At 28.4% G+C, this 24,521-nt stretch overlaps 2 protein-coding genes across 2 annotated transcripts in view; one reads left to right on the forward strand and one right to left on the reverse strand.

Moving 5' to 3' along the window:
- LOC107455671 (Tryptophan 2,3-dioxygenase vermilion) overlaps nt 1-6,588 on the reverse strand; it is a 54,500-nt gene extending 47,912 nt beyond the window's left edge. Inside the window, exon 1 of the mRNA XM_016073311.4 lies at nt 6,012-6,588. Coding sequence (XP_015928797.1) covers nt 6,012-6,037 — 26 coding nt within the window. The 5' untranslated portion in view covers nt 6,038-6,588. The remainder of the gene's footprint in view (nt 1-6,011) is intronic.
- A 15,140-nt stretch (nt 6,589-21,728) lies between these two features.
- LOC107455665 (THO complex 3 homolog tex) overlaps nt 21,729-24,521 on the forward strand; it is a 15,023-nt gene continuing 12,230 nt past the window's right edge. The window contains exons 1-2 of the mRNA XM_043053582.2: nt 21,729-22,052; nt 23,552-23,708. Coding sequence (XP_042909516.1) covers nt 21,873-22,052; nt 23,552-23,708 — 337 coding nt within the window. The 5' untranslated portion in view covers nt 21,729-21,872. The remainder of the gene's footprint in view (nt 22,053-23,551; nt 23,709-24,521) is intronic.

Raw genomic sequence — 24,521 nt, forward strand, 5'->3', positions numbered from 1 at the left:
TATTTGGAGGTTTAGCATTGCGTCATGGTAAATGTTATTCCTACTAAGTGGAAGTAGTTGTGTTTTTTTTATATTATACCCAATTAGGTAAACTGGTAAACAAAAGTATATTAATTCAACAGTGTTAAACAAAAAATAAAATATAAAAGTAAAATTTTCCGGCAAAATAGAAGAAGCTGGCAGCTTTGTTATTTGTAACTTATACTTATTTATAGCTCAATTACCAATAAAGTTCTGAAGAGTCTGTCTTGAGATTTGTTTATTTTTTATTTATATTTTATCACCGTCGTTGAACAACCGACCCAATTTTATAGGTTTACGACTGCTAATGTTCAACTCCGTAGCCATGCAGTTTTGAACTTAATCCAGAAGACAAGGGAACTCCTGGATCGAGTATTGGGAGAAATTTGCCTTCGTGGAGAACTTTTTTGATGGAACTAACTCGCATTTGCGTTATACGAGAACCTCCCACTGTTAGCCTGATGGCAAGGGGACTCTAACACATTATCCGTGTACCACTGAGGTTATTTCATGTCAGCACAGTGGTCGGTGCAAGCCGGATGCGGAATTCGTATCGACAGGGAGTCGAACTCGGTTCGCCTCATTGGAAGGCGAACGCTCTATCCCCTAAGCCATCGCAGCTTTGACATTTGTTCATTTTATTTTATTTTATAACCTGCCCCAATTTTTGGGTTTACGACTACTAATATTTAACTCCGTAGCCTTGTAATTTCGAACCCTATCCGGAAGACAAGGGAACTCCTGGATCAAGTATTGGGAGATATTTTGCCTTCGCGGAGGATTTCTTGATGGAACTAACTCGCATTTGTGTTACATGGAGAGAAAAATCACGAGAACATCCACGGAACTTATTTTTACGTAATACAAAAATGCTTGCTCACAATGTTAAAACCTGAAACGCTGATTTAATTAAAAAATTAATGATACTTCTCTAATTTTAGCTTCAAGAATTTTTAAAAAAAACATTCAAAATTAAAACATAAAGGTTTTTTTGTCGCACCGGTGATGAAATTCAGGGTTAAAAGGTTAACTCATTTATTATCATGTGCATCTGTATTGTGACAACACCCATTTTACATTTCTGCTCTTAAATTCTTCATTCACACTTATAGAACTGACAACGTAAAAAAGTGGCGAGCAGACATGGTTAAGAAAATAAGTTATAGTTCATAAGATAAATCAAACTATTTTAAAACAAGGAAGCGGAAATGAAAAGTTCTCCTAATCAAAAATAGTATAAATTAATCGGACAAATGCAGCCGAACCTCTATGTCACGTACATCAATAAAAATTAATTTTTCGACATCTTAATGATAGCAAACTTTTTCACAAATTCAATAAATTCTTCAATATGAACCAATGTAAAAAGCACAGTTAAAAATAATTATAACTCATCTGAGTCTTTTAATATATTCTAAGGGTTCTTGTATCAATTTCAAACCAATGTAATTAAAACAACAAACTAGTGGGCTGCGCCCCCTGCTCACTAACGCTCGCCAACCCCGTAAATCGCTACGCAATCTTAATATGGTTTGTTTCGCAAACCACCCTCGCTTCGCTCGCTACTAACTTAGGTGCATTGCAAATGCACAAAATTCTAAGAATTCAAAACAATCTTTCAAATTCATATAACAACTTTTTTTTAAAAAAAAATTACATCTTTTTAGTAAATACTAAGTCATTAAAATAAATTTGAATTCAAATAAGGGACATATAATTCGTTAAACCTATTAGAAATGTGCTATAGTATAAAATCTTAAGATAAAACTTCTAAAACTGATATCTCTTTAAAAAGGTTAAATTTTTGACCATAATAAGTCTATTAAAAATTGAAATAAGTGAATTGCAATGGAAAAACCTGCATAAACAAATAAATTCTAGTAAAACAAATAAATTCGTGATATAAATCAAAAATCATGAAATAAATTCGTAATATATAAATTCGTGAAAAAAAGTGCTTTCAAGAAAATACTAAAATAGAGGCTAAAATCGACAAAGGCTATTCACTTTTGTCTAGCTTATGCTCTCTCTGGTTATTTCAATTTCCGTTTTTAAAAGCGCTATATGATGAGCCATCTCAGCTAGATTTGGCATGTGACATTTTTAGCGGCAATCATTGATCGATTTTCTAGCGTTGCCACTCGGGGAGTTGTAATGAGGCTTTATTTTGTCGCCGTGTAAGAGAAATATATATAGATTTTTTGTCGGTTGTAAACATTTATAAATTGATTATTTGAATTTAACTGAAACTTATTTCGATCTCAAAAATTGAATGAAAAGAACCGTTGAAATGTACATATTTTTAAATTTATTTTTAAAATCAAATTTTTTTTTTTATTTTCTACATCAGAATTTACATCGCTTTTTAATCGCCTTGTAATTTTTCGTCCGTTTCCCCTAACATGTCAAAATGTTGTCTTGTACCTCCGTGCCATGCTACAATACAAGTAACTACTGTTTCCTAAATGGTGCTCAATATTCGTAAGTTGAATTGTGAAATATAAAGTAAGTTTGAGAAAGAGTAACAAGCTTATTACATTTAAGCTAAGCTATTGAGCCTGGTTGCAAATTTCTAGATAATTTTTTGTTAATTTCATTGTTTAAAATCATATTTTATATAATTTAACATAAATGTGAGTTGATATTTCAGTTTTTATTTTTTAATGAATTTAAGTATTTTGTCACAAATCCAGTTGATTTATTAAAAAAATAGCTAAATCTTTTCGCTTGATTTTTTTTTTAAAAAAAATAGCTTTCACGTTTAAAAAAATTATGATTTGAAGCTCAGGAAAGAGTTAGTTTAAAAAACATCTTCATGTAAGATAAAATAATTAGAAATTTTGATATTTTATTCAATAACTTCATAATTTATTATGTGTTTATAGTTTTAATAGTTGTATGTATAGTTTATATCCAGCTTCAATTAAGTTAATTAAAAGAAACCCTGAATTAATATTTAACGCCAAGGCAAGCATTTTTTATTTCTAAATTTTATGTTTCTAAGTACATACATTCACCAATATAAAATTACTTTCAATAATGTTATATAAAACCAAAAATAATATGGCAAGCACAATACAATCTAAAAATTTATACTAGTGATCAACTTTCCCTTTTTCAAATATAGAACTCTGTGATTGAATGTAAGTCCAGCTACCATGACTTTCCCCTTTAGAAACTCGTAGAATATAGTGATAAAAAAAATGAAAATGAATCAAGCTTCATTGAATTTCTTCTTGAATATGAGAAAATATTAATAAACAATGTAACAAACAGGAGAAAATACTACACTGTTTGAATTTATATTCTGAAATTGAGGCAAAATAACTGGCAGCTCTCTGTCCATAAGTTTGAGGTAAAGAACATTTTTTACATTTGAGGTTTTGAAACCGTTTACTACTAGAATGGTAATAAAACAATTTATTCAAATTTATACTTATTTAAACATTTTCAACGAGCATGGTTTCAAAATCGTAAAAAGAATTATTTTACTGGTTCTTGGAGCTAGATTTTTCATTAGGTATTGAGCATTGGGGTAAGGTTGTAATTGAGTTGTGTTTTATCAAATGAACAGTTGAATGTTGAACTTCGTAACCATAGTAACCGCCACTGTTTCAGACAAATGGCGACAGGAGTTCTTTCCATAGATGGACTATAATTAAAGTTTTTAAAATCAGTGTTTGTTCGTGTATATTGGCTAAATACCCCACTGTAGGTCCGGAAAAGAACTTGAAAATTTAAAAAAATTTTAAGTTCTCAAAAAACCTGTTAAAATTTGAAATGCAATGTTAGATCTAAGGAAAAAAAGTTTTATTTACTTTTGTATCGAATAAAATATTTGCTGAATATAAATTAATAAATTAATTGAAAAAGATTAAATTGATGCAACACTTTTTTTGCTCAATTTTCTTTTTAAAACAAACTTATAAATCAAAAAAAGGTTACATTACCAACAAACTTTTAAAAGGCACTGCAATTGATGAAACTTAAATAAAAATATTAATAAGTCATTAATGTCAAATTTAGGTCAAAAAATTATTTTATATCATCTTTATGATTATTTGATTATTTTTAGAACCATCACTAAAAAGTAACTGTGGATAAGGAATTCAAAAATTGTAGATTCGAGCAAAGTATATTTTTTTCCTTCTTTTCGATTCTTGGTATCAATATTTCCATTGGATAGTGTTGGTTGATATTTCGATTACATAAACTAATATCGATATTTTTGTTTAAAAGGTAAATGCTAATTTACTTGGTCATGTTGTCTTTTAATTCTTGATCACCCCCATTAAGCTAAATTATTTTTAAAGCTTATTTTTTATTTTGAAATAGTTTAGTATTATTATTTAGTCTATGTATTCTTCTAACTTAGAAAAAATTATAACAGTTTAAGTTGGGTTTTTTTTTTTTTTTTTTTGGTGAGAAAATCATCACAAATGAAATTCATTGACTGGCATAATTAATAAATAGTAAATAGGTGCACAGTTTGGTTTTGACAAAGTTGCTAATTTGATTTATTATCCATCAAAGTAACCCTTGAGATAATTAACTTACTCTTTTTTTAATGTTATCGTAGGTTGTACTAAGCATTTTAACAAACAAATTCAACAAGATAAACCATCATACAAGGATTAAGAAGAAATTAAGATTAAGACGTAAGAGGCAAAACCAAAGAGGGGCGAACCAGCTGGTCGCCGTAGGAGACTAGTATGAAAATAAATCAAGAATCAATTACATAAATGTAATAAAAAAATTGCGGTATTCAAATGAGAGAAAAGACAGCAAAAAGTTTCATGGTAACTGAACGAATATTACTACCAAACCAAGGACCTCCCGATTCTACGCTTTAATCATCACAGCTAACAAAATTAATGTTTTTGTTTTGGGTATTTCTAGACAGGTTCAATACAAGAATCGAATACTTAAAATACGTATTTCTGTAGTTGTTACGGACATTCTAATAATTAAATACTTCAAATCTGGTTCGAAATAAGCATAAGAAAAACCCAAAATTTTCAAAAGAGGTTTTAGTTTGCTTATTGATATTGCCAATTTCTAACAAAATTATTAAAACTGTTGAATAAGGCGTACTAAAACACAAATTAATACTTATAATAATATAATATTATGGATAACAACTAAGTTAAAGTATAAATCCAAATACATTAAGACTATTATTAAGTATCTAGTAGTGTTTATACTTCATTTCAATAGTGTTGAAACTTTTTTTCTGTACAATAAGACTAGTACGTTAAGGAAGCAGCAAATAAAACTTCATAACATGGTTTCATGCAAGGGGAAAAAACAAGCATAATTTTTAACGGAAGAAATTACCCTACATTGCGATTAAATTTAAAAAATATTTTTATATAGAACAATAATATTGCTGTAAAAAATGACTTAGCTTCAATTTCATTGCGACATTATTAAAAAAATATGTGACTATCAATTATTTTCTAAAGTTTCTTTTAAATAGAAAATGATTATTTAATAAATATTTTTTTTAAAAAAAGGTGAAATTAATATATAATTATGTATAATATTTAAGTCATTGCTTTATATAATGACATAAAGTAAATATAACTGAATATAAAGTAAATTTTTAAAACTAGATATGACCATCAATGTATAAAAATGAATGTATTATTTTTTATAATTTTTATAATTTTTTTGATAAAAATAATTTTTAACCATGCATTTTATACTTCGAATATGATTAATCATTATTCATTGTACTAAAAACTTCTATATATATTCCCCAGTCTTAATAGTATCAGCAATAATATAAATTCGAACACATAAATAAATATTTATATTCTCTAAATTCTATATCGCTTAAATATATAAAAACAAAATTTAAATCAGCTTTCTCTCTAACAATTTTACATGAAACGGCCAAATAAAGAATAAATCAAAAATTTTAAAAAATAGACAAAAAGTGAACTCTGTCACCAATTGCTTTTAAAAAAAATAATGACAAAAATTACCTAGTCGTAGAGAACGGGCAAGCCATTGCTGATAGAAAATCAATTCTATGTTCATTTAACAGCTTCAAGAACTTTAAATTCCCACACTATTAGCTCCTTCACTTATTTGTAGAAATCAACACCTCATTGGTCATTTTCAGAGTGACGTCAGAGCAATGATAATGAAGTGAGAACTTTTTTTTTTAAAGATTTAACTCATACAACTCAATATCACATCTAAATAAAATCAAGAAATATTAGATTTCAAGGTTTTAATGCTACAAAATATCGATAAACCTCGAGTCAGTTTTAGTTTCCTTTAAATGATGTTATTTTGATTTATTCTCCTCCCTTGACTGATGACAGTTTGATCAAAATAATTGCGCAGCACTTGTGTTATATGTGGAGTTAATTAATATTTTACAACGTAACTTAAAATGCAACGTCGTACTTATTTTCTTTTTGATAAGCAACACACGTTTAAATAAAGTGCATGACTAAACTTCGCTATTTTATCATTGACTTACAATAAAATTAGTCAATTCCTTCAGCTTGTTTAATGTAATCCTAGATTAAGTTTTCACTTTCATATAACTATACTGTTGAAATTAATTGCAAACTGTGTGATAAAATTTCTCATCTTCTTTTCTTATCTTTTCGTTCCAAATAGTTCAAAATTACAATTATTTTAATTGCTATCAATTATTTTGATAAGTATTGCAATTCGATATTTTCAAGACAAATTAAAGTGTCAGCATTAGTGATAAAGAATGTTGTAAGTAATGACTCAAATAACTTTAAGAGCTTTTGGGAAGTACATTATACGCTTGTGAGTTAATATGATTATTTGTGAAAAAATTTTCCAATCATTTTAGAAAAAGAAAATTTTTTTTTAAAGTAAGAAATGTCGATCCAAGGTGCAGCATTGTGTCACATCTTAATTCAGAGGTTCCCAATGTTTTTCGGCAATGCAATTCTAAATTATTACCTTTCTTCTAGTGTTATTTCTTCTTAAATTATTATCTTTCTTTTTTCACAAATGAAATTCATTAAAAATTGCGAATATATTAACCGAAAGAATTATTTTTTATTTTGAATGGACTACTTATTTGAAAGTATTTAATCATCGTTTTAAATTAAATTAAACGATAGACAATTGAAGAATACACAAGGCAGGAATGGTATATATTCTAGTTAGTTTTTTTTGGGTATGCATAAGCTGGAAGGAATAAAACAAGCTCAATTATAAATTTTATTTTAAATAAAAGCAAAAAACAGCTGTTATAGACCTAGAGAATGACTGTGGCAAAAACATATTTCTTCATTGAGGAATTTTAATATTTCATTTTTCAATTGAAATGTTTGATTTACAAACTTTTATAAATTGGTATCTTTTTCATAATTTCTTCGACCGACGTATAACTATATAGATTAGAATAGTTATATTTTACGAATCTATATTGTTAGAACGACTGTATAGATTTTTATTGTTTGTTATTTTGTTCCACTGGAATTTTACTGAAATAATTTTTTAAAAGATACTTAATTATTAAAAAAATAATAAATTATATATTTGATATGTTACCGGCAAAGTATGAAACACCGGCATTGTATAGAATGCCGGATGTTTTTAGGCAAAGTATGAAATGTGAGAATTATTACATACTTTCCCTAGGCATTGTATAAAATTCCTAGGCATTCTATAGAGTGCCAAATGCTATTTAGGCAAAGTATGAAAAAAACGTCCTGATGAGGCTGCAAAAATTTTCCGTCGATAAAAAGAAAATTATNTATTATTAATGCTATTTTTATATATATAAAAATTTCTTCATATATTAATTATTCGATTAATTTTTATTAATCACACATATAATTCAATGAGTGTTTGATGGATCAGATTTAAATTTTTTTACTATTAAACGTTCTTCATATTGTAATTTTTCATTAAACGTGAATTTATCCTTCAAGTATTAAAATATGAAACGCTCCTCTTATATTAATTTTTAGTTTACCTTAAATAAAGTTCAGTAAGTGCACTTTAGATCAGAATGCCCATTTTCTTCTATTAAACTATAAAACATTCTTCTTACATTGATTTTTCGTTAACTGCATATATTCAAAATTGAAGAGCTCCTATCAGAACTACCCTTAAACGTTATTGAAGAATGAAACACTCCACGGCCTATTTTAGATCATTGTAAGGTAATCGTAAGTCTTAGTTTCACCGACAGCATAAAATAAGAGTTAAATTGCACAACCGGCATCAAATATCTATGCAGTTTCCTGAGAATACGTGGTAGGAAAGACAAAAAAGAAAGAAAAAAAGAAAGGCTGAAAGTAAATCTCCAAGTAGAAATTCGTTTTTCTTTTTTTCTTTTTCTTCCTCCATTGACCAACACTGGAATAGAGAAAAGGATAAGATTCTAATTCCTAATTCTGAACACAATATCCATTTTTTCGTAGATTTTACACTAGTTGAAGAACTCGATTTAGCCTCCGTTCTTTATGCATCTAGGATTTCGAATTATTCGGGAAGGAAGGAAGATTTATTGAATTGAATTCAAAAATTATGCATTAAAATATAACCCTTTCAGAGGCTTTGCAGGGTGGTAAAAGATAAATGACTTTTTATTCCTTACTAATACCTTCTTTAGTTCAGATTAATTATTAAAATATATTAGTACGTAATATATTGGTTAGTTAAATGAACCAGTTTATGAAAAAATTGTAAATGCAAATAAATAGTCAAGAAAAAAGAAAGTATAAATAACCTTTGCTCTAATAATCAAATTTTCTTGTACTTATATGCAATCTTAATGATTTTGTTACATGAATATGCATTTGGATTAGAATAGACTATATTCCAAATTGCAAATTCATACACAAAAATTAACCTTCTCTTTAATTAGCATCCTTTTTAATTTCTCTCCTATTGAAATTTTTATTTTGAATTTTGAATTTTAATTTTTTATTTTGAATTTCTCTCCTATTGATTTGGTCTATTTGAATTTCTCTCCTATTGATTCGGTCTGTTTTAATTTCTCTCCTATTGATTCGGCCTGTTTGAATTTCTCTCCTATTGATTTGGCCTATTTGAATTTCTCTCCTATTGATTCGGTCTGTTTTAATTTCTCTCCTATTGATTCGGCCTACTTTAATTTCTCTCCTATTGATTCTGCCTGTTTGAATTTCTCTCCTATAGATTCGGCCTATTTGAATTTCTCTCCTGGGAATCAAAAGGAAATCCTTTCAATTTAGTTAGAAGATAAGTAGAAATATTGTAGAAATATCGTAAGATAAGAGGAAATATACTTACTATTAACTTTACTTTTTTACGTATTTCACTAAATGACTGAAATATTTATGGTGACCAAAAACTTTTGTGCATATAATTATTAAACTCATTTATCCAAAGCCAACTAAACGTAAAAAAAAAACAATTCTCTTAGCATTTTTTAATTCTTTAATTTAATAATAATCAAAAATTGTAGAGTTTCAAAGCATAAAAATTTATATACCATTCATATCTTTTCAACTAAGTAACTTTAAATAACAAAATCCAAAATTTTATCATACTCAATAGAAATCTTTCCTGAGTAATAAAATTTTAAAACAATTCCCATTTTTAAATTTACCCTCTATATATTGTTAAAAAACTTTGCCAAATTCTGAGATAAATTAGTTTCTATAGAACTATTCAATTATACACTGAAAAAATTTCAGTGCATCTCAACATCAAAAATGATGGCAACTACTTTACATCGAAGTGGTGATTCATTAAGTATTTCACTACACCAAGCTCCAAGAATGTTCCTGGAGCCAGGAATGTTGGCGTAAATTAGCTGCCACCATTTTTGTTATTCAGTAACACTAAAATTTATAATTAATGTAAGATATAATACACTTAAAAGTCAATAAAGTTAGTTTTACGATACAATATAGAGAACGAATCTTTAACTTAGGATGCGTGTATACAATATTGCTCAAAATAAAATTAGGTTGGTAATTAATAATACATACAGTGCAAAGAGAATAGTAATATCAATTCGAACTGGACTTAAATCCGAAGTGAATAGAAGTTAAATATTTTTGATTTATTTATACAATTGGGAGATTTAAGTAATTCTTTTACGTATGTATTCTTTTTGCATAACTTATCTTTTTTTTTTGTAAATTTAAGTATTTTGGGTACAACTGAAATCATAAATACTTCTTATAACAGTTTATACATGATCAGTCTGTAAAACCAACAAGAAAATTTAAATAACTTTGAAATATTCGACCACATTCAATATTCTAGTTCAATCAGTTAAGAGGATTGGAGCTTAGTTGGTAACAAATAGGCTGTGATCAGTTTGTCCACTCAATACTACAGGAAGAATGAAATTACTAGACAAATAAACGACCATGGTCTTGGAACATGCACTCCCGAAGTTACTTTGGTAGACAGCTAAACCTAGCTACGCTTCGATGTCCTCCATCATAGAACAAAAATTAAAAATGTTCGTATCTTCAAAAATAATGCTAATGATTAATTAAACTCACTCATTAAATGTAGCTGGATTTTTCTGTCGTAAATTAATATATCTAACACAAAAAAATTACAATTTATCTTAATTTTTAAAAATTTACGGAGCTTTCAAAAACGAAAACACATTTTCCGACCTGTTGCCAGCCATGAAAGGAGTAAACACACTTGACTTAGTGTAAGCCTATCAATTAAAGACTTAGGCGGGAAAACATTTTTTGTTCATAAAAGTAGATTAAAATATAAAACGAAACTATTTGGATAAATTGAGTGTTGTAATAATTGAAATTTATGAAATTCAATGCAAAAAATTTCATCAATATAGCTGCAACATAAAAAATTGTGATTAAATTCGTTAAACAGTTGTTTTGCATAGTAAATTTTAAAAAAAAGATTGACAGAACAAAAAGATAGTTGAACTGAAGTTTGCTCCCATGGAAATACCATTAATTTAAAAGAATTAAAAATAATCATTATAAATATATTGTTCTCTAGGCAAATAGAATTTATCAATACAAAACTTATTTTGTCTAAAGGCAAAATTAAACAAAATTTGAAATTACCGGAAATAAAAGTTCAAGAAGCAAGGTAGTAAAAAGCTTTGCAAAATCAAAGATTCATATGAAAGTTGTATTATAACAAGTTTTAAGTTCAGTTAGAAACTCGGCATTATTTTAGACTATCCAAAACAATAGATATCTCTTCAAGAGAATAACGTAAGGAGAATTCTTTAAAGTCACGAAATTTACAAAAAATATGACAAATTCGGTGGGACCGACATTGTGAGAACTATTAAAGCATCACGCATTAGGTGGCTGGGCCACCTCTTCAGAAATTCTGATGCCGTCCCTGCCAAAAAAGTGACTTTTTCCACAATTGAAGGGACGAGACGTAGGGGACGACCACCTACAAGATGGATAGACGACGTTGAAAAGGACCTCAAGCTATTGGGAGTCAACCGATGGCGGGCCGTCGCACCGGACAGGGCCAGATGGAGGAAAATCTGCGAGTCAGCCTTGGCCTGTGAAAGGCTGTTGCGCTTATGAAGAAGAAGAAGAANGACGATGTCAACCGTCATCTATGAAAAGGTACCCCATTGTGGAGCTAGTGGTTATAGACAATGTCAACCTTCATCTATGAAAAGGTACCTCGACATAGAGTCGAGTTAACATGTCTTATATACTAGTGGATTGTAGTTGTAAATTTATAGTGGCAGATACGTTACAACATGTACACAATATTGCTTGAAATAAAATGAGTTTGGTAATCAAACATACATCACAGAGAGAATAGTGATATCAATTCTAACTAGACTTAAATCCAAAGGGAATAGATTTATTTAAACATTTTATTTATTTATACAATTGGCAGATTTAAGTAAATCTTTTACGTATGCATATTCTTCTTACATAACTTATCGTTTTGCAATTATTATTTTTTTTGTAAATTTAAGTATTTTGCGTACAATTAAAGTCATAAATACTTTATTGTAACAGTTTATGCATGATCAGTTTATAAAACCGACAAGAAGATTGAAATAACTTTCAAATATTCGACCACATTCAATATTCCAGCTCAATCAGTAAAGAGGATTGAAACTTAAGTTGGTAACAAATAGGCTGTGATCAGTTTGTCCACTCAATACGACAGGAAGGATGAAATTACTAGACAAATAATCGACCATGATCTTGGAACATGCACTCCCGGAGGTAATTTGGTCAACAGCTAAACCTAGCTACGCTTCGATGTCCTCCCTCATTGATCAAAAATTAAAAATGTTCGTAGCTTCAGAAATAAAGTTAATGATTAATTAAACTCACTCATTAAGTGTAGCTGGATTTTTCTGTCGTAAATTAATATATCTGACACAAAAAAATTACAATTTATCTTTATTTTTAAAAAATTTACGGATCTTTCAAAAATTATAACACATTTTCCGACTTGTTGCCAGCCATGAAAGGAGTAAATACACTTGACTTAGTGTAAGCCTATCAGTTAAAGACTTAGGCGGGAAAACGTTTCATGTTCATAAAAGTAGATTAAAATAAAAAACGAAATAATTTGGATAAATTGAATGCTGTAATAATTGAAATTTATGAAATTCAATGCAAAAAATGTCAACAATATGTCTGAAACATAAAAAAATTTGATTAATTTCGCTAAACAGTTGTTTTGCATAGCAAATTTAAAAAAAAAAAAAAAAAAAAAAAGAGAGATTGGCCATAGTTAAACTAAATTTTGCTCCCATGGAAATACCATTAATTTATAAGAACAAAAAATAATCATTATTAATGTAGTTGTTATATAGGCAAAATTTTAAAAGTGATCGAAATTTATCAATACAAAACTTATTTTGTCTAAAGGCAAAATTAAACAAAATTTAAAATTACTGAAAATAAAAGTTCAAGAAGCAAGGTTAGTAAAAAGCTTTGCAAAATCAAAGATTCATATAAAAGTTATATTATAACAATTTTTAAGTTTAGTTAGAAACTCAACATTATCTTAGACTACCCAAAACCATAGATAGTTTTCGAATTTAAGACCATTTAGTAGTTCTTTTAATTGAAATTCCTGTAGCATTGCAAGCTTTTTACCAATAGTGGAGGTCCAGCACTGCAAATGAAACAAAAGACAACTGGTTTTATATGAAATTCAGGGATTGCATAAATGAAAGGTAATGATGTCTGCTTTGATGTTTTCAGCTGTATGTATTCATACATTGACAAAAGATTTTATTAATCAAGTTACATTATTTGTAATAAGTTTATAAGGAAATAGGTTTATTCAAATAGGTTTATAAGTGCAATTTCATTAATTATATAATATTAATATAAATTATTATTAGATTGAGTAATTTACAGCTATTCCATAGTAGTAATCACGAAAAATTATTTGTACCTTTGCAAAGAAATAATATCCTTTTTAAAAAATTCAAAAACGTTTATGTGATAATTTGAGTAATAATCATAATTTAACTTTATATTCATAAAAGATTTTTGAAAAGAAAATATAAAAGCCAGTTTTGAAATGAACAAAATAATATCTTTTTGTAAAATATTAAAGGTATAATTTAAATTGACTTTATTTATCGAAACAAAATTTTGTACCATAAAAAAGCAACTTTCTCATTTTTTACCACAAATTTTTTTTAATAAAAAAACAAGCTGAAAAAATTTAGCAAAAGAAAGAAAAATTGCAAGTAGAGTAAACTGCAAACAAGTAAAACTAAAGATAAAAAGAAAGATTTTCTTCATATGTAAAAATAAAGAGCAATTCCCTTTGTCTAAAGAAGAAAAAAAAGAGAAATAAATAAATTTTAAAAAAGGCGATGACTTTTTTTTTCTAATTGGCTTATTTATCAGTAAAGTACCCGTGTTTGATGGTATGGTGAAAAATTTTATTTGATGTAACTTCAAACCGTCAAAAATCAAAACATCATGAATAACAATATTTCATTTTTTCCTTCAATTAAATATTTATAATGAAATGATTTATTTTATTATGAATGAAAATATTAACATTAAGTTTATGGTTTCTTTATCATTAGCATCTTTATTATAAGCATCCTTTTAGGTAAAGCTAAAGCGTGATTGCATAAATTAAAATTCTATTTAATGGTTGAGAATTGTGCTAAATATATGTGTTATATTAAAGTCTCTGCTTGACTGCGTTGAAATCACAGACAAAATTCGATTTTTGAAGATAGTGTCGTAGATCGACTCTGTGATAACTTTTATCCGGGTATGTATATAAATATGACTTGACTTCCAATGAGGTGATCCAAATGCAATGGCTAGTCGATATGAATTCTGCTCACGACTCGCAGCGACTACAAAACTGACTTAAAATTATCCGGAAATATATTCTACCTGACCAATTTTTTGGAGGACTTACAACTATCAATGTTTAACTCCCTAGCCTTTTAATTTTGAGTCCATCCCAGAAGGCAAGGAAAGCTCCAGTAGCAAATTGAGACAACTTTTAAGGAATACCATTTGATGGATCTAAATCGCTCTCGCATAATACGGAAGGAAACCACGAAAACCTCCTACGGTTAGACCAACAGTAAAGAGATTTTGATCCTTGATCAGTCTACCACTGAACATATTTTTCATCAGCACTGTGGTCGACCAGAATCTCGACCCGTCATCGCAACTGGGTCCCAGTGGGAGACGAGTTTATGAATCTGTGACGCAAATGTGTCATGTTTGCTTAGCAAATCTTAAATGCAGTTTTAAGTTAATGCCCTTTTTATAAATCAAAATACAACCTATATCACAATTGTCAAATTCGGTAATTAGACCCGATTTCTCTTACTTTCGAAGGAATTGAAACTGAACATTTATTTCTCGTTGATAATTCTGCTGATTTTTTGAAAAAGCATACCTTTTACAAAACAAAACACTTCCATGACATAAATTTTAAAAAAAGAAAGAACAAAAGCCATTTTTTGTAGATTTGCATTGTTTCTGTAATCACTGGAAACTCTAACTTTGAAATGACATTAAAGTTTGCACGAATAAAAATAATTAAGAATATGTGAAGAAATTTGTTTATCATTTCCCCTTAATTAATTTGACTTTCAGCGTGTCTCGAATGATAACCTAGTTTAAAGACTTTATAGTAATAAATAGGAGTAAAAGAATAAAACAAATTAGTTTGAGTTAATTATGAACTACAGTAAAGGGAATTTAAATGCTCTAATTATTTTCGCGTCTCGTTGACTGAATGCATGAGTTGGCGTTATGATATTAAAGTCAAAAGTAATTTTTTTTGCCTGCCAAATGTTAGATTTATATTTCCTAATTTTGGAAAAATAAAAAAATTCTTTTACGTAATTAAGAGAGCGGAAGTCGTAAGTTGTAAATATATTTTATGCGATGAATTTTAAAATCTTTGTAGCATGAGCTATGTTGAAGATTGTAAGTATTATGTTATAGATGTAATGAAGCAATCATAATTATAATTAATATTTATTTTAAATAATGATACTGTGATTACAATATGTTTACCTTTACCTCGCTCAGTAGCATTTGCATAATGGTAAACGCAATGGCAAAGGCTTGCAATGGTAATTACAACATTCGTATTTCTTTCAATGTAATTTTTTGGTTTTTAGTTAAAATAAATTTTTTTGTTAAAATAACTCTTTTACTAGAAATTTTATTATTTTAACCAAAAGATTCAGAGGATAAACAGATCAAGAGAAAATTACTTTTAATGTTACTGGCGAAGGGTTTTTTCAACAAAAAAAAAGCTAAACTCGAGTTCTATTACATTTCATGAGTATTTTTCGAAGTATTATTCTACATTTTCATACATTTTGAACAGGTAAAAAAATTGATGTATATATAAATTAAAAATTTATATAATATTATAAAATTAACATACAGGTAAAAAAATTAAACCGTAATAGTTGTTCTATATAATTTAAAATAAGACTTTTAATAGAAATCTTAGTACTTAAAAAACCAAAAGAAACATGGAATAGTCAAGTGAAAAATAGATAAAGAGAAAATTATTTTTAATGTTACTGGAAAAGGGTTTTTTTTTAAAAAAACTGAACTTTTATTACTTTTCATTTAATGAGTATTTTTCGGAGTATTTCAACTTTTCCATGCATTTTGGAAAACTAATGCAGGTACTAAATCAAACTATAGTCATTCTGACAACTGACCACACTCATATACATCATTTAAGTCTGCTAAAAACGGCCTTAAATTAAGAATTTATTGCAACTGATTCAGAAATGTTCGACGGCTAATTTTACTAAAAAAATTATGGTAAGAAACAACGGATAACTTTATTCTGCTTGAAGGGGAAAAATAGGCATTATACCTTAAAAGAAAAAATACCAGAAATTTATGAGCTTGATATGAAAATGTTAAATTTTTCTCGAAATTTTTTATTTTATTTTCCTAAGCAAAATAATTGAAAAAACACAGTGAAATTTAACGATATTGCTATGTAATCTTCCTAAAAAGAGGGTAGGGAATCCTAATATTTCGTTACATTTATGGAATTTTCTGAAGGAATTTTTTCAAAAAAAGCTGAAAATGAAATATTAAAGCTTAATACACTATTAAAAATATAACTCCGAAACCAATTGAAATTTCTTTTAGAAACAAGAGATAAAATACGTGGCTGTTAAAAAAATTCAATTCGATTGTAATTAGTTTTTTTTATTTCCTCTTGAGATCTGGGTTTTAAATAATGGTTTGAAGAAGAGATTTTTAATTCGAAATACAATAGCTCACAAAAAATTTCCTACACTTACGATTTTCAATGAAATAGGGCTCTATTCTATAATTAAAATGAATATCTCAGAATGGGAATTTAATAATAAGATCCATTAACTTTTCTTGGCGAAATAGAATGAAATATTTTAAAAAATAGTAAAAGTTTGTTTTTAAGAAATATATAATCAAAAAGTGACAAAATCTTTATCTCACAAAATTCCTCATACATTGAAATATTTTCCGATTAAATCATAAAAAAATTATTATCACGTGGTTTATTTTGAATTTATTTACTTATTTCTCATTGATTTTAATTGTTTATTCACTTGTAATTTGCATTTACTAACCTCATTTAATTTTTACTCGCTTACTCCGTAAGTATTCTTTTTACATAAAAATGACTCGTAGTCTCAATAAAACAATAAACAGCTTTCGAAAATTGAATATTTTTCATCATATCAGTTGTAAATCAGTGCAGAATATCTGTATATTAATAAAATTATCCCACTCTACCGAACAGTATGTCATAAAATTCCAATATTCAGAAATTCAGATTAGTATCATCAGAAAATATAATCATTAAACTCTGTGAAAAATTCAGAAATTCAAGTTTGAGTACTTTTCAGTTGAAAAGGAAAAAAATATCTACTACTTCAATTTCATCTGAAACTCAACGACGAGTTTTCAGAGCAGCTGAATTAAATGGGCGCTTAATCAGTAGAAAGTTTTTCTGTTTGTATTAAGCAAAACAGAAAGCTTAAACTTTACTTTGCAAAATCAATGATAAATAAACCCAAACATAATTGAATAGGTTCGAATCCTAACGGTGGATGGTTGATGCGAATTCTGCTCCTGGCTAGCACCGACCACAGTGCATTCTCAGTGGTAGATGGATCATGGGTTCCCCTTGCCGTTGGGTTATCTGTGAAAGGATTTCATATTTTTCCACTTTAAGTAAAGCAAACGCGGGTTAGTTCCCTCAAAAAATCCTCTACGAAAGCTAGATTGTCCCTTTGCTTCATCCAGGAGCTCCCTAGTCTTCTGGGGAAATAACTGTGTTTAATACAGGGTGACACAAAAGAACGGAAACTTCATAACAATCCAATAAAACCAATTGTGAGGGAATTGACACATTTTATTCATAATAACTGAAACCTTAAAATTAGCCATATTAGAAGCATTAATGGAAATTTATCATTCTTTTAAAAACTACGTCCATTAAATACCGTCCTTCTGTGCGAATGTATTATTGAAATCTGCTGTTGAGATTCCTCATTGTAAGATATATACGAGATATATACAAGTGGTAAGATAAATAAGAGATGCAGATTCCCATACTTTTGCATTAGCATGCTCACATTATTACTGCGCATCCTAACACAAAAATCTAGGAATTCGCCATTTATATGCCTCTTCCTTATCACTTGCCTCAGCAGTGTTTGACTAAGTTACCAAAATATCTTTTGTGAGCGTGTGTGCCAAAGAATATTTAGATGGTTGACTGCAGTCCATAAATTATAATTTCAAATTAATATTATTATTATTTATTTACAAAGAAATTACAAGCTGATTTTCTTTTTAATGACAAGCGGCTAAGTCTGGCAGTGAACTGATCATTAAGACGCGTTTCCCAGCAGATCACCGAAGTCAAGCATCACTGGCTGCGGTCAGTGTACGGGTGGGTGACCACTTGGATCAGTCTGCGTAGGGACAGAGGGTGTGCGGTATTGATCCTTGCTGAACTGTTCTACCGTAAAATGCTCGACTTCGCGTACAGGTCGTTGGGCTACTGAAGCTGGGGTACCATCCCCTCTGCAGAGGATCAAAATTGTGATTGTCTCAAAATTGTGCATGTCTTCGGATCATCCTCAGGGATGCTTCCCAGACCATCGCTAATAGCCCATTGTGCAGCTCTAGTGCGACGTAAATGTTCAACAACGACAAGCGGGTAACGTAATTCACTAATTTGCTCATTCAGTGTAACGAGCCTTTTTGTTTTCGTTGGTTTATGCAAATTATTGTACATCTTAAACTGCCACCAATATATAATTTTAGAATCCTTCTCAAAAATAAGGCAAAAAAAAGTAAATCCATGACTTTAAGATTTGAGATTTCACTAATTTTTCTTTCCAGTAATAGCTGAACTAGAGTAAAAAATTTTAAAATTAAAAATTAAAAATATATACATAATGCTTAAATCAGAACTTGGGCACATTGACATTTCTCAATCTGACCTCTTATATATCTGTTTAAATCCTTTATAAAAAGTGGTGGGCAAATTTTTTTAAATTCGAATTTCTTAAAATATTAATGCATAACTTTTTCAACCCATAGAAAAAAGAATTTCCGAAACCGTGGAAATTCGACAGTTGACGTAGGAACTTGAATTGCAATTAGGATCGCAAATTATAAATGTTTATAGTAACCAAAAATTAAAGACATTAAAGGAGTTTAAAAAAAAAAATTGTATATGAAATTGAAATGGTAAAATTATAAGGTTTAAATTTTATCCCAATGGAATTTGGAGCTAAATCTGCATTAGGGCAATAAAAAATTCAAGAAGCTCTTATTTCAAATTTTTTTTTTATCGTGATAAGAGAATCTGTTTATAGCAAAAGGTATAAGAATAGCAATAAGTATAAGTTGCTTAGAATAAGTTGCAATAGAATAAGTTGCAATATAATAAGTTGCTTAGCAATCATTAGGGTTGATAAGCATTATTTATTACCCGTGTTTAAAGAAAGGTTTGTTAACCACAACTCTACAGTTTATCCCTTGCCTGTAGCGCAAATGCGCCATTTTCGGAATGCTCGACATGAATTCAGGCAAGAGAAAAATCGGTGCTTCAATTCCGTAGTGCCCGAACTCAATTCGTTCAATGTAATTATCTATTTTCCCAATTGATGGCGATACTTGATTTTAAGTTTTCTCTCAAAAAGTTCCGCAGTTCACGCCCTTTATTAGATTTATGAAATTTTGCAATTCAAAGGAAACTGCAGGACAGAGAATTCATCACAGTTGATAAAAATAATAATATTGTTGTATTAGTTTATTATATTTACCATGAAAATTCTGTCATTTGATCAATTTTGCTACAATTTGAGATTACTTTTATCCATTAAAATTTCATATAAATGTGAAAATATTAAATATAGTTGTGATTTCGTTTAGTTATTATTATTAGTTTTTTTTTTAAATAATCCATTTCTAGCATTTTGGTGATAATAACAAACAAAATTAAAGAGAAATATTTTATTCATTTTTGACACGTTTTTCTCAAATATATTCCATAGGCAAGTCGTTAATTGTATCTAGCTATTTTTCAATTAAAAAGAAACAAAATTCCTTTAATAAACAATCCTTTTCGAAACAAAGTAATCTCATGAATGGTATTACCATATTACTCAACGTTTTGTGATAAAAAAAAAATTTAGAATGGTATACACCGCTTTACAATTATTAAACAGTAACTAAGTCTTATTTGCTTCAATTGCTCTATGTAGATTTGTACCCAGTTAACATATGTAATTAAAAAAAATTATTAAGAATAAACTTTTCGCACATTTACCAAATAAAAGTTTTAGTGAAAAACATTTAACGATTGTTCATAGTAAACAAAAATTAAAAAGTAATTTTAAAAACATTATTGTAGATAATTTTGCAATGATAAAATTAGTAGATTTAAATGTTTTCTCAGATTGATTTGGAAGTAAATCTGTGGAAGTAAATCTGTAGGGATCTTTGAAATGTAATTAAAAATTGAATTATTGAATAGATGAGAAACAATTCATTCTCGAAGTTAGAGTAATTTCTTTTATCATCGTTCCCCTCAATTTTGCATAGTTACATTGTTAGTATCCTTTATTAATAAATAGATGCATTAGAATTAGATAAAAAAAATCAACTAAAAATATTTATATCTAAAAAGTATCGTAATTTTTATACTATTATTTATTAACTAGTGCATTTGCTCCTTTTTTTTCTTTATTTCGGTGTTAGTGATTTATCGATTCAAATCCTACAATATGGGAATTCAAATTACAAAAGCTTCTAAAAACATTTTTTTTCCTTATTATTTAATTGCCAGTATTCATTTTAAAGGCACTACGAAATGATAATAAAAAAACATGTGAAGAAACAAAATAACTTTTTGAAAAAACAAATCGAGGGTTAAAGAATAAAATGAATGCTTGTAATTAATAAATATTTGCATCAATGGACATTGTTAACATTATTAAAATAAAATACAATCAAAAAAATGTAATGAAATATTGTGAAAGAATAATTTTACTTTCATAAATAGTAAGGAAAAGAAAAAGAAGAATCATATAGATCTAAAAGAGCCTGCTCATTGAAAACACATTCGAATGTGTTTTCAAGGATCGTTTGTAAAGTGCAATTAGCTAAACCGCACGGTTTAGCTCATTTAAATTTGACACCCCATGCATAAACAAAACTTTTTTTTTAAAAAAAATATTAAATAAAATGAATAAATAAAAGTTGAATAAGCCAAATTTAGTAAGCATTTCAACGATTAAGTGATAACGATGAAAAAATTAGCCAATTAACAATGATGAAAAAATTAGACAATAGAATTTAGCTATTTAATATTAGCCACGGCTGCTAAGCATTATCCTTACATTATTAACTAATCCCGAGAAACTTTTTAAAAAAAATTGAAAAAATAGTTTTAATTATTTACTTAATTGTTTATTATTTAATTTAAAGCGAATGAAGCGAATCAAGCAACCTCCTAATAATTTTCTGATTGTTGTTGTTTATTTACGTCACACTAGAGCTACACAATGGGCTATTGGCGACGGTCTGGGAAACATCCCTGAGGATGATCTGAAGACATACCATCAAAATTCATCAAAATCAAAATTCTCTGCAGAGGGGATGGCACTTAGGCTTCGGTAGCCTGACGACCTGCATGCGAAAATAATTTTCTGAGGAAGTGAAACTTGCGTCGTGAAGTGAAGTAATTTTATTTATACTTTCAAAACATTCCCGGCAAGAATCTCAACATATAAATAAAAACAACAATTTTAGTAAGGTGCATTTTTTTTTTATTCCATGACTGTTTGTTTACTTTGAAACACTGAATAAAAAACAATGACTAATTCCTACGCAGAAACTATGCGCAATTATTTTGCATCGAACAGCCGTATCAAGGAATATCAAGCTCATTCCAGCAAAGTTCATTCAATTAATTGGAGTTGTGATGGTCGTCGATTAGCATCTGGTAGTTATGATAGAACTGTTTCTCTTTTCACTCTTGAGAGAGATCGGTTGGTATGTGTGTTACAGTATATTAATTTACTTTCTTTTCCAAATTTCGTTTCTTAATATGTTGGTAGGTAATTCATGATCAATGCTGTCTTCGTCATTTATAACTATTGCTAGTTATTCGCAGAAAGGATCAAAAGAAAACGAAACAAGATAATATAAGAAAAAAATATATATATAAATCAAGACTCGGATGAACTGCCAGAGTAATTTTTGGTAGTACAATTGTATGTTCTATAAAAGGATACATCAGCCGTAATTGAGCTGTTTAATCTAAAGAACTGATTCAAATTCATTGCAAATTGCCAAAATTGTGTCAGAAAAAAAGAACAAAATGTTCTCACCGATATCATTTTGTATATTATATTAAAACCTATTATATTTGAAAAGTCGCCAAATAGCAGTAAAGGTGTGAAAATATGTGTAAAAAGAAGCAGAAAACATTCGCTGGACAATAAGCTATCATGTTAAATCGAGGCAATTAACATTTGTCCTATTTTTTAATGAGCCAATTTCAATTACTTTAGAAAGTATGAATCCATGCACTATAGATATGAAAGACATAAATTATGCACACAAAAAAATAACATAAATTTTGTTGCTTAGGAATGTTGCTCATCTACAGCTCATAGGCAAAAGATTATAATTATACTGCTAATAATTTTTACTTTAACGGCAATTTTTTTTTTATCTTAGTACTTAAATAACTGTACAACTAATGTTTCATTTATTTTAGAGGCCATGACCCTTCCTTGTCGATTGCCAAACCTTTAACATGTTTTCTCCATATTGCTTTGTAATCTGGGCTTGTTTTGTTCATACATTTTACGTGTCTAGCCCTAGTGCAGATATGCACGATAAGATATAATGCACACACCTCAAAGACTAGAAAATACAATGTTGGGACCAACTTTAATTAACACCAAACTACAATTGAAATAATGCAATGTGTGTTTAAAATGTAATTTGAAAGTAACATGACTTATATGCATCATTTTTATTTCGGTAGAAATGCTTAAAATTAAATTAAACAGTGAAAAATATTTAATATAAATAAATTTAAACGTCAAATCTTTTTAAGAAAATTATCATGAGAAATTTATAGATTCATAGAAAAGTAGCGAAAACATATACCCTATTGCTTCAGAAGTTATCTTTTACTATTATTCTGAAAATAAAACTTGCTGCTATGATTGTTCTGATTAGAAAATTGATATTATAATAATTTTTTTTAAATTTTAGAAATTTTCTTTCTGATTTTTTAGTTATTACATATATTTGTAAGAAATAACATTTCATTGCTAAGACTGGTCCTATTTCTTTAAAGGAAATTTTCTATAAAAAAACATTATTTTCTGAAAGTTTGGAGTAGATTTTTAATGATTTCAGAAAATCAGGATCTTTCATAAAAAGTCTGGGATAAACCTTGCTTAGTGTACGTAAATTTTGTTTCTTGTAAATAGTGTAAAGATATATTTCTTTAGTTTTATGCATTTTTTTTTTAGTGTAAAGAACACACTTTTAAAGGTCATGGTGACAGTGTTGATCAATTATGCTGGCATCCGTCCAACCCAGATTTGCTTGCTACGGCTAGTCTTGATAAAACTGTAAGAATATGGGACGCCAAATCTCAAAAATCGATTGCCACAATTCAGACTAAAGGTATACATTTTTGATGCTATATTGGTTGTTTGTTTTTGCTGTTGACTAACAAAATGCTTTTTACAATAAGAAAATTATACGTAATCTAAATTTGTTTTTTAAATTATCTGATTAACCTTTACCCAAAGCTTAAGCTGCCTATGCCCAAAGCTTAAAGAGACCCTTCCTATCCCGATCGAACTCAACTGTTGAAGGGATGGAGACGGAGTGGAAGAAAATCTAAACATGCTTTTATCCTTTGCATTTAATTTTCACTAACAAATTGATGATGAATATTTACACTTTTTGGCACCATCTTTCAATGCATGTAAAATATAAGGTTGTCACCCAAACAGAATTTCAGATGTAAAGTGTAGAGTATTATAGATTCTCTATCAATTTTTTCCTCAAAAAATTATGCCAATATAATTCTGCAATGAAAATTTTTTGAAAAATATTTAAATAGTTTGCAGTTTTTGGATTTTTGATAAGTATCTTTGTTTTTATGCAAATTACGTTGAAGGAAAATTTTAATGTCTTCCGAGTTGAATTTTATCAATTTAATTAGATTTTAAAAAATCTAAAAACTGAGGAACCTATTGTTTTAAATTATTTACTCAAGACCACTTATCGCTGCATTTTAGTGCTTTACAATTCTCAGGAAAAATTTATTGAAGTTTTAAAAATTATCAATTATTATTTCTCCTAATCTAATAACGTGTCTCTTTTATTTTCTACCTTTTTTGAGCTATGGAGCTGTCTAGTAATACTCTATCATCAAAAATTCCTTACATACAATATATATATATATTGCATCAATGGACATTGTTAACA

The sequence above is a fragment of the Parasteatoda tepidariorum genome, chromosome 7 (assembly GCF_043381705.1).
Source record: "Parasteatoda tepidariorum isolate YZ-2023 chromosome 7, CAS_Ptep_4.0, whole genome shotgun sequence".
NCBI lineage: Eukaryota > Metazoa > Arthropoda > Arachnida > Araneae > Theridiidae > Parasteatoda > Parasteatoda tepidariorum.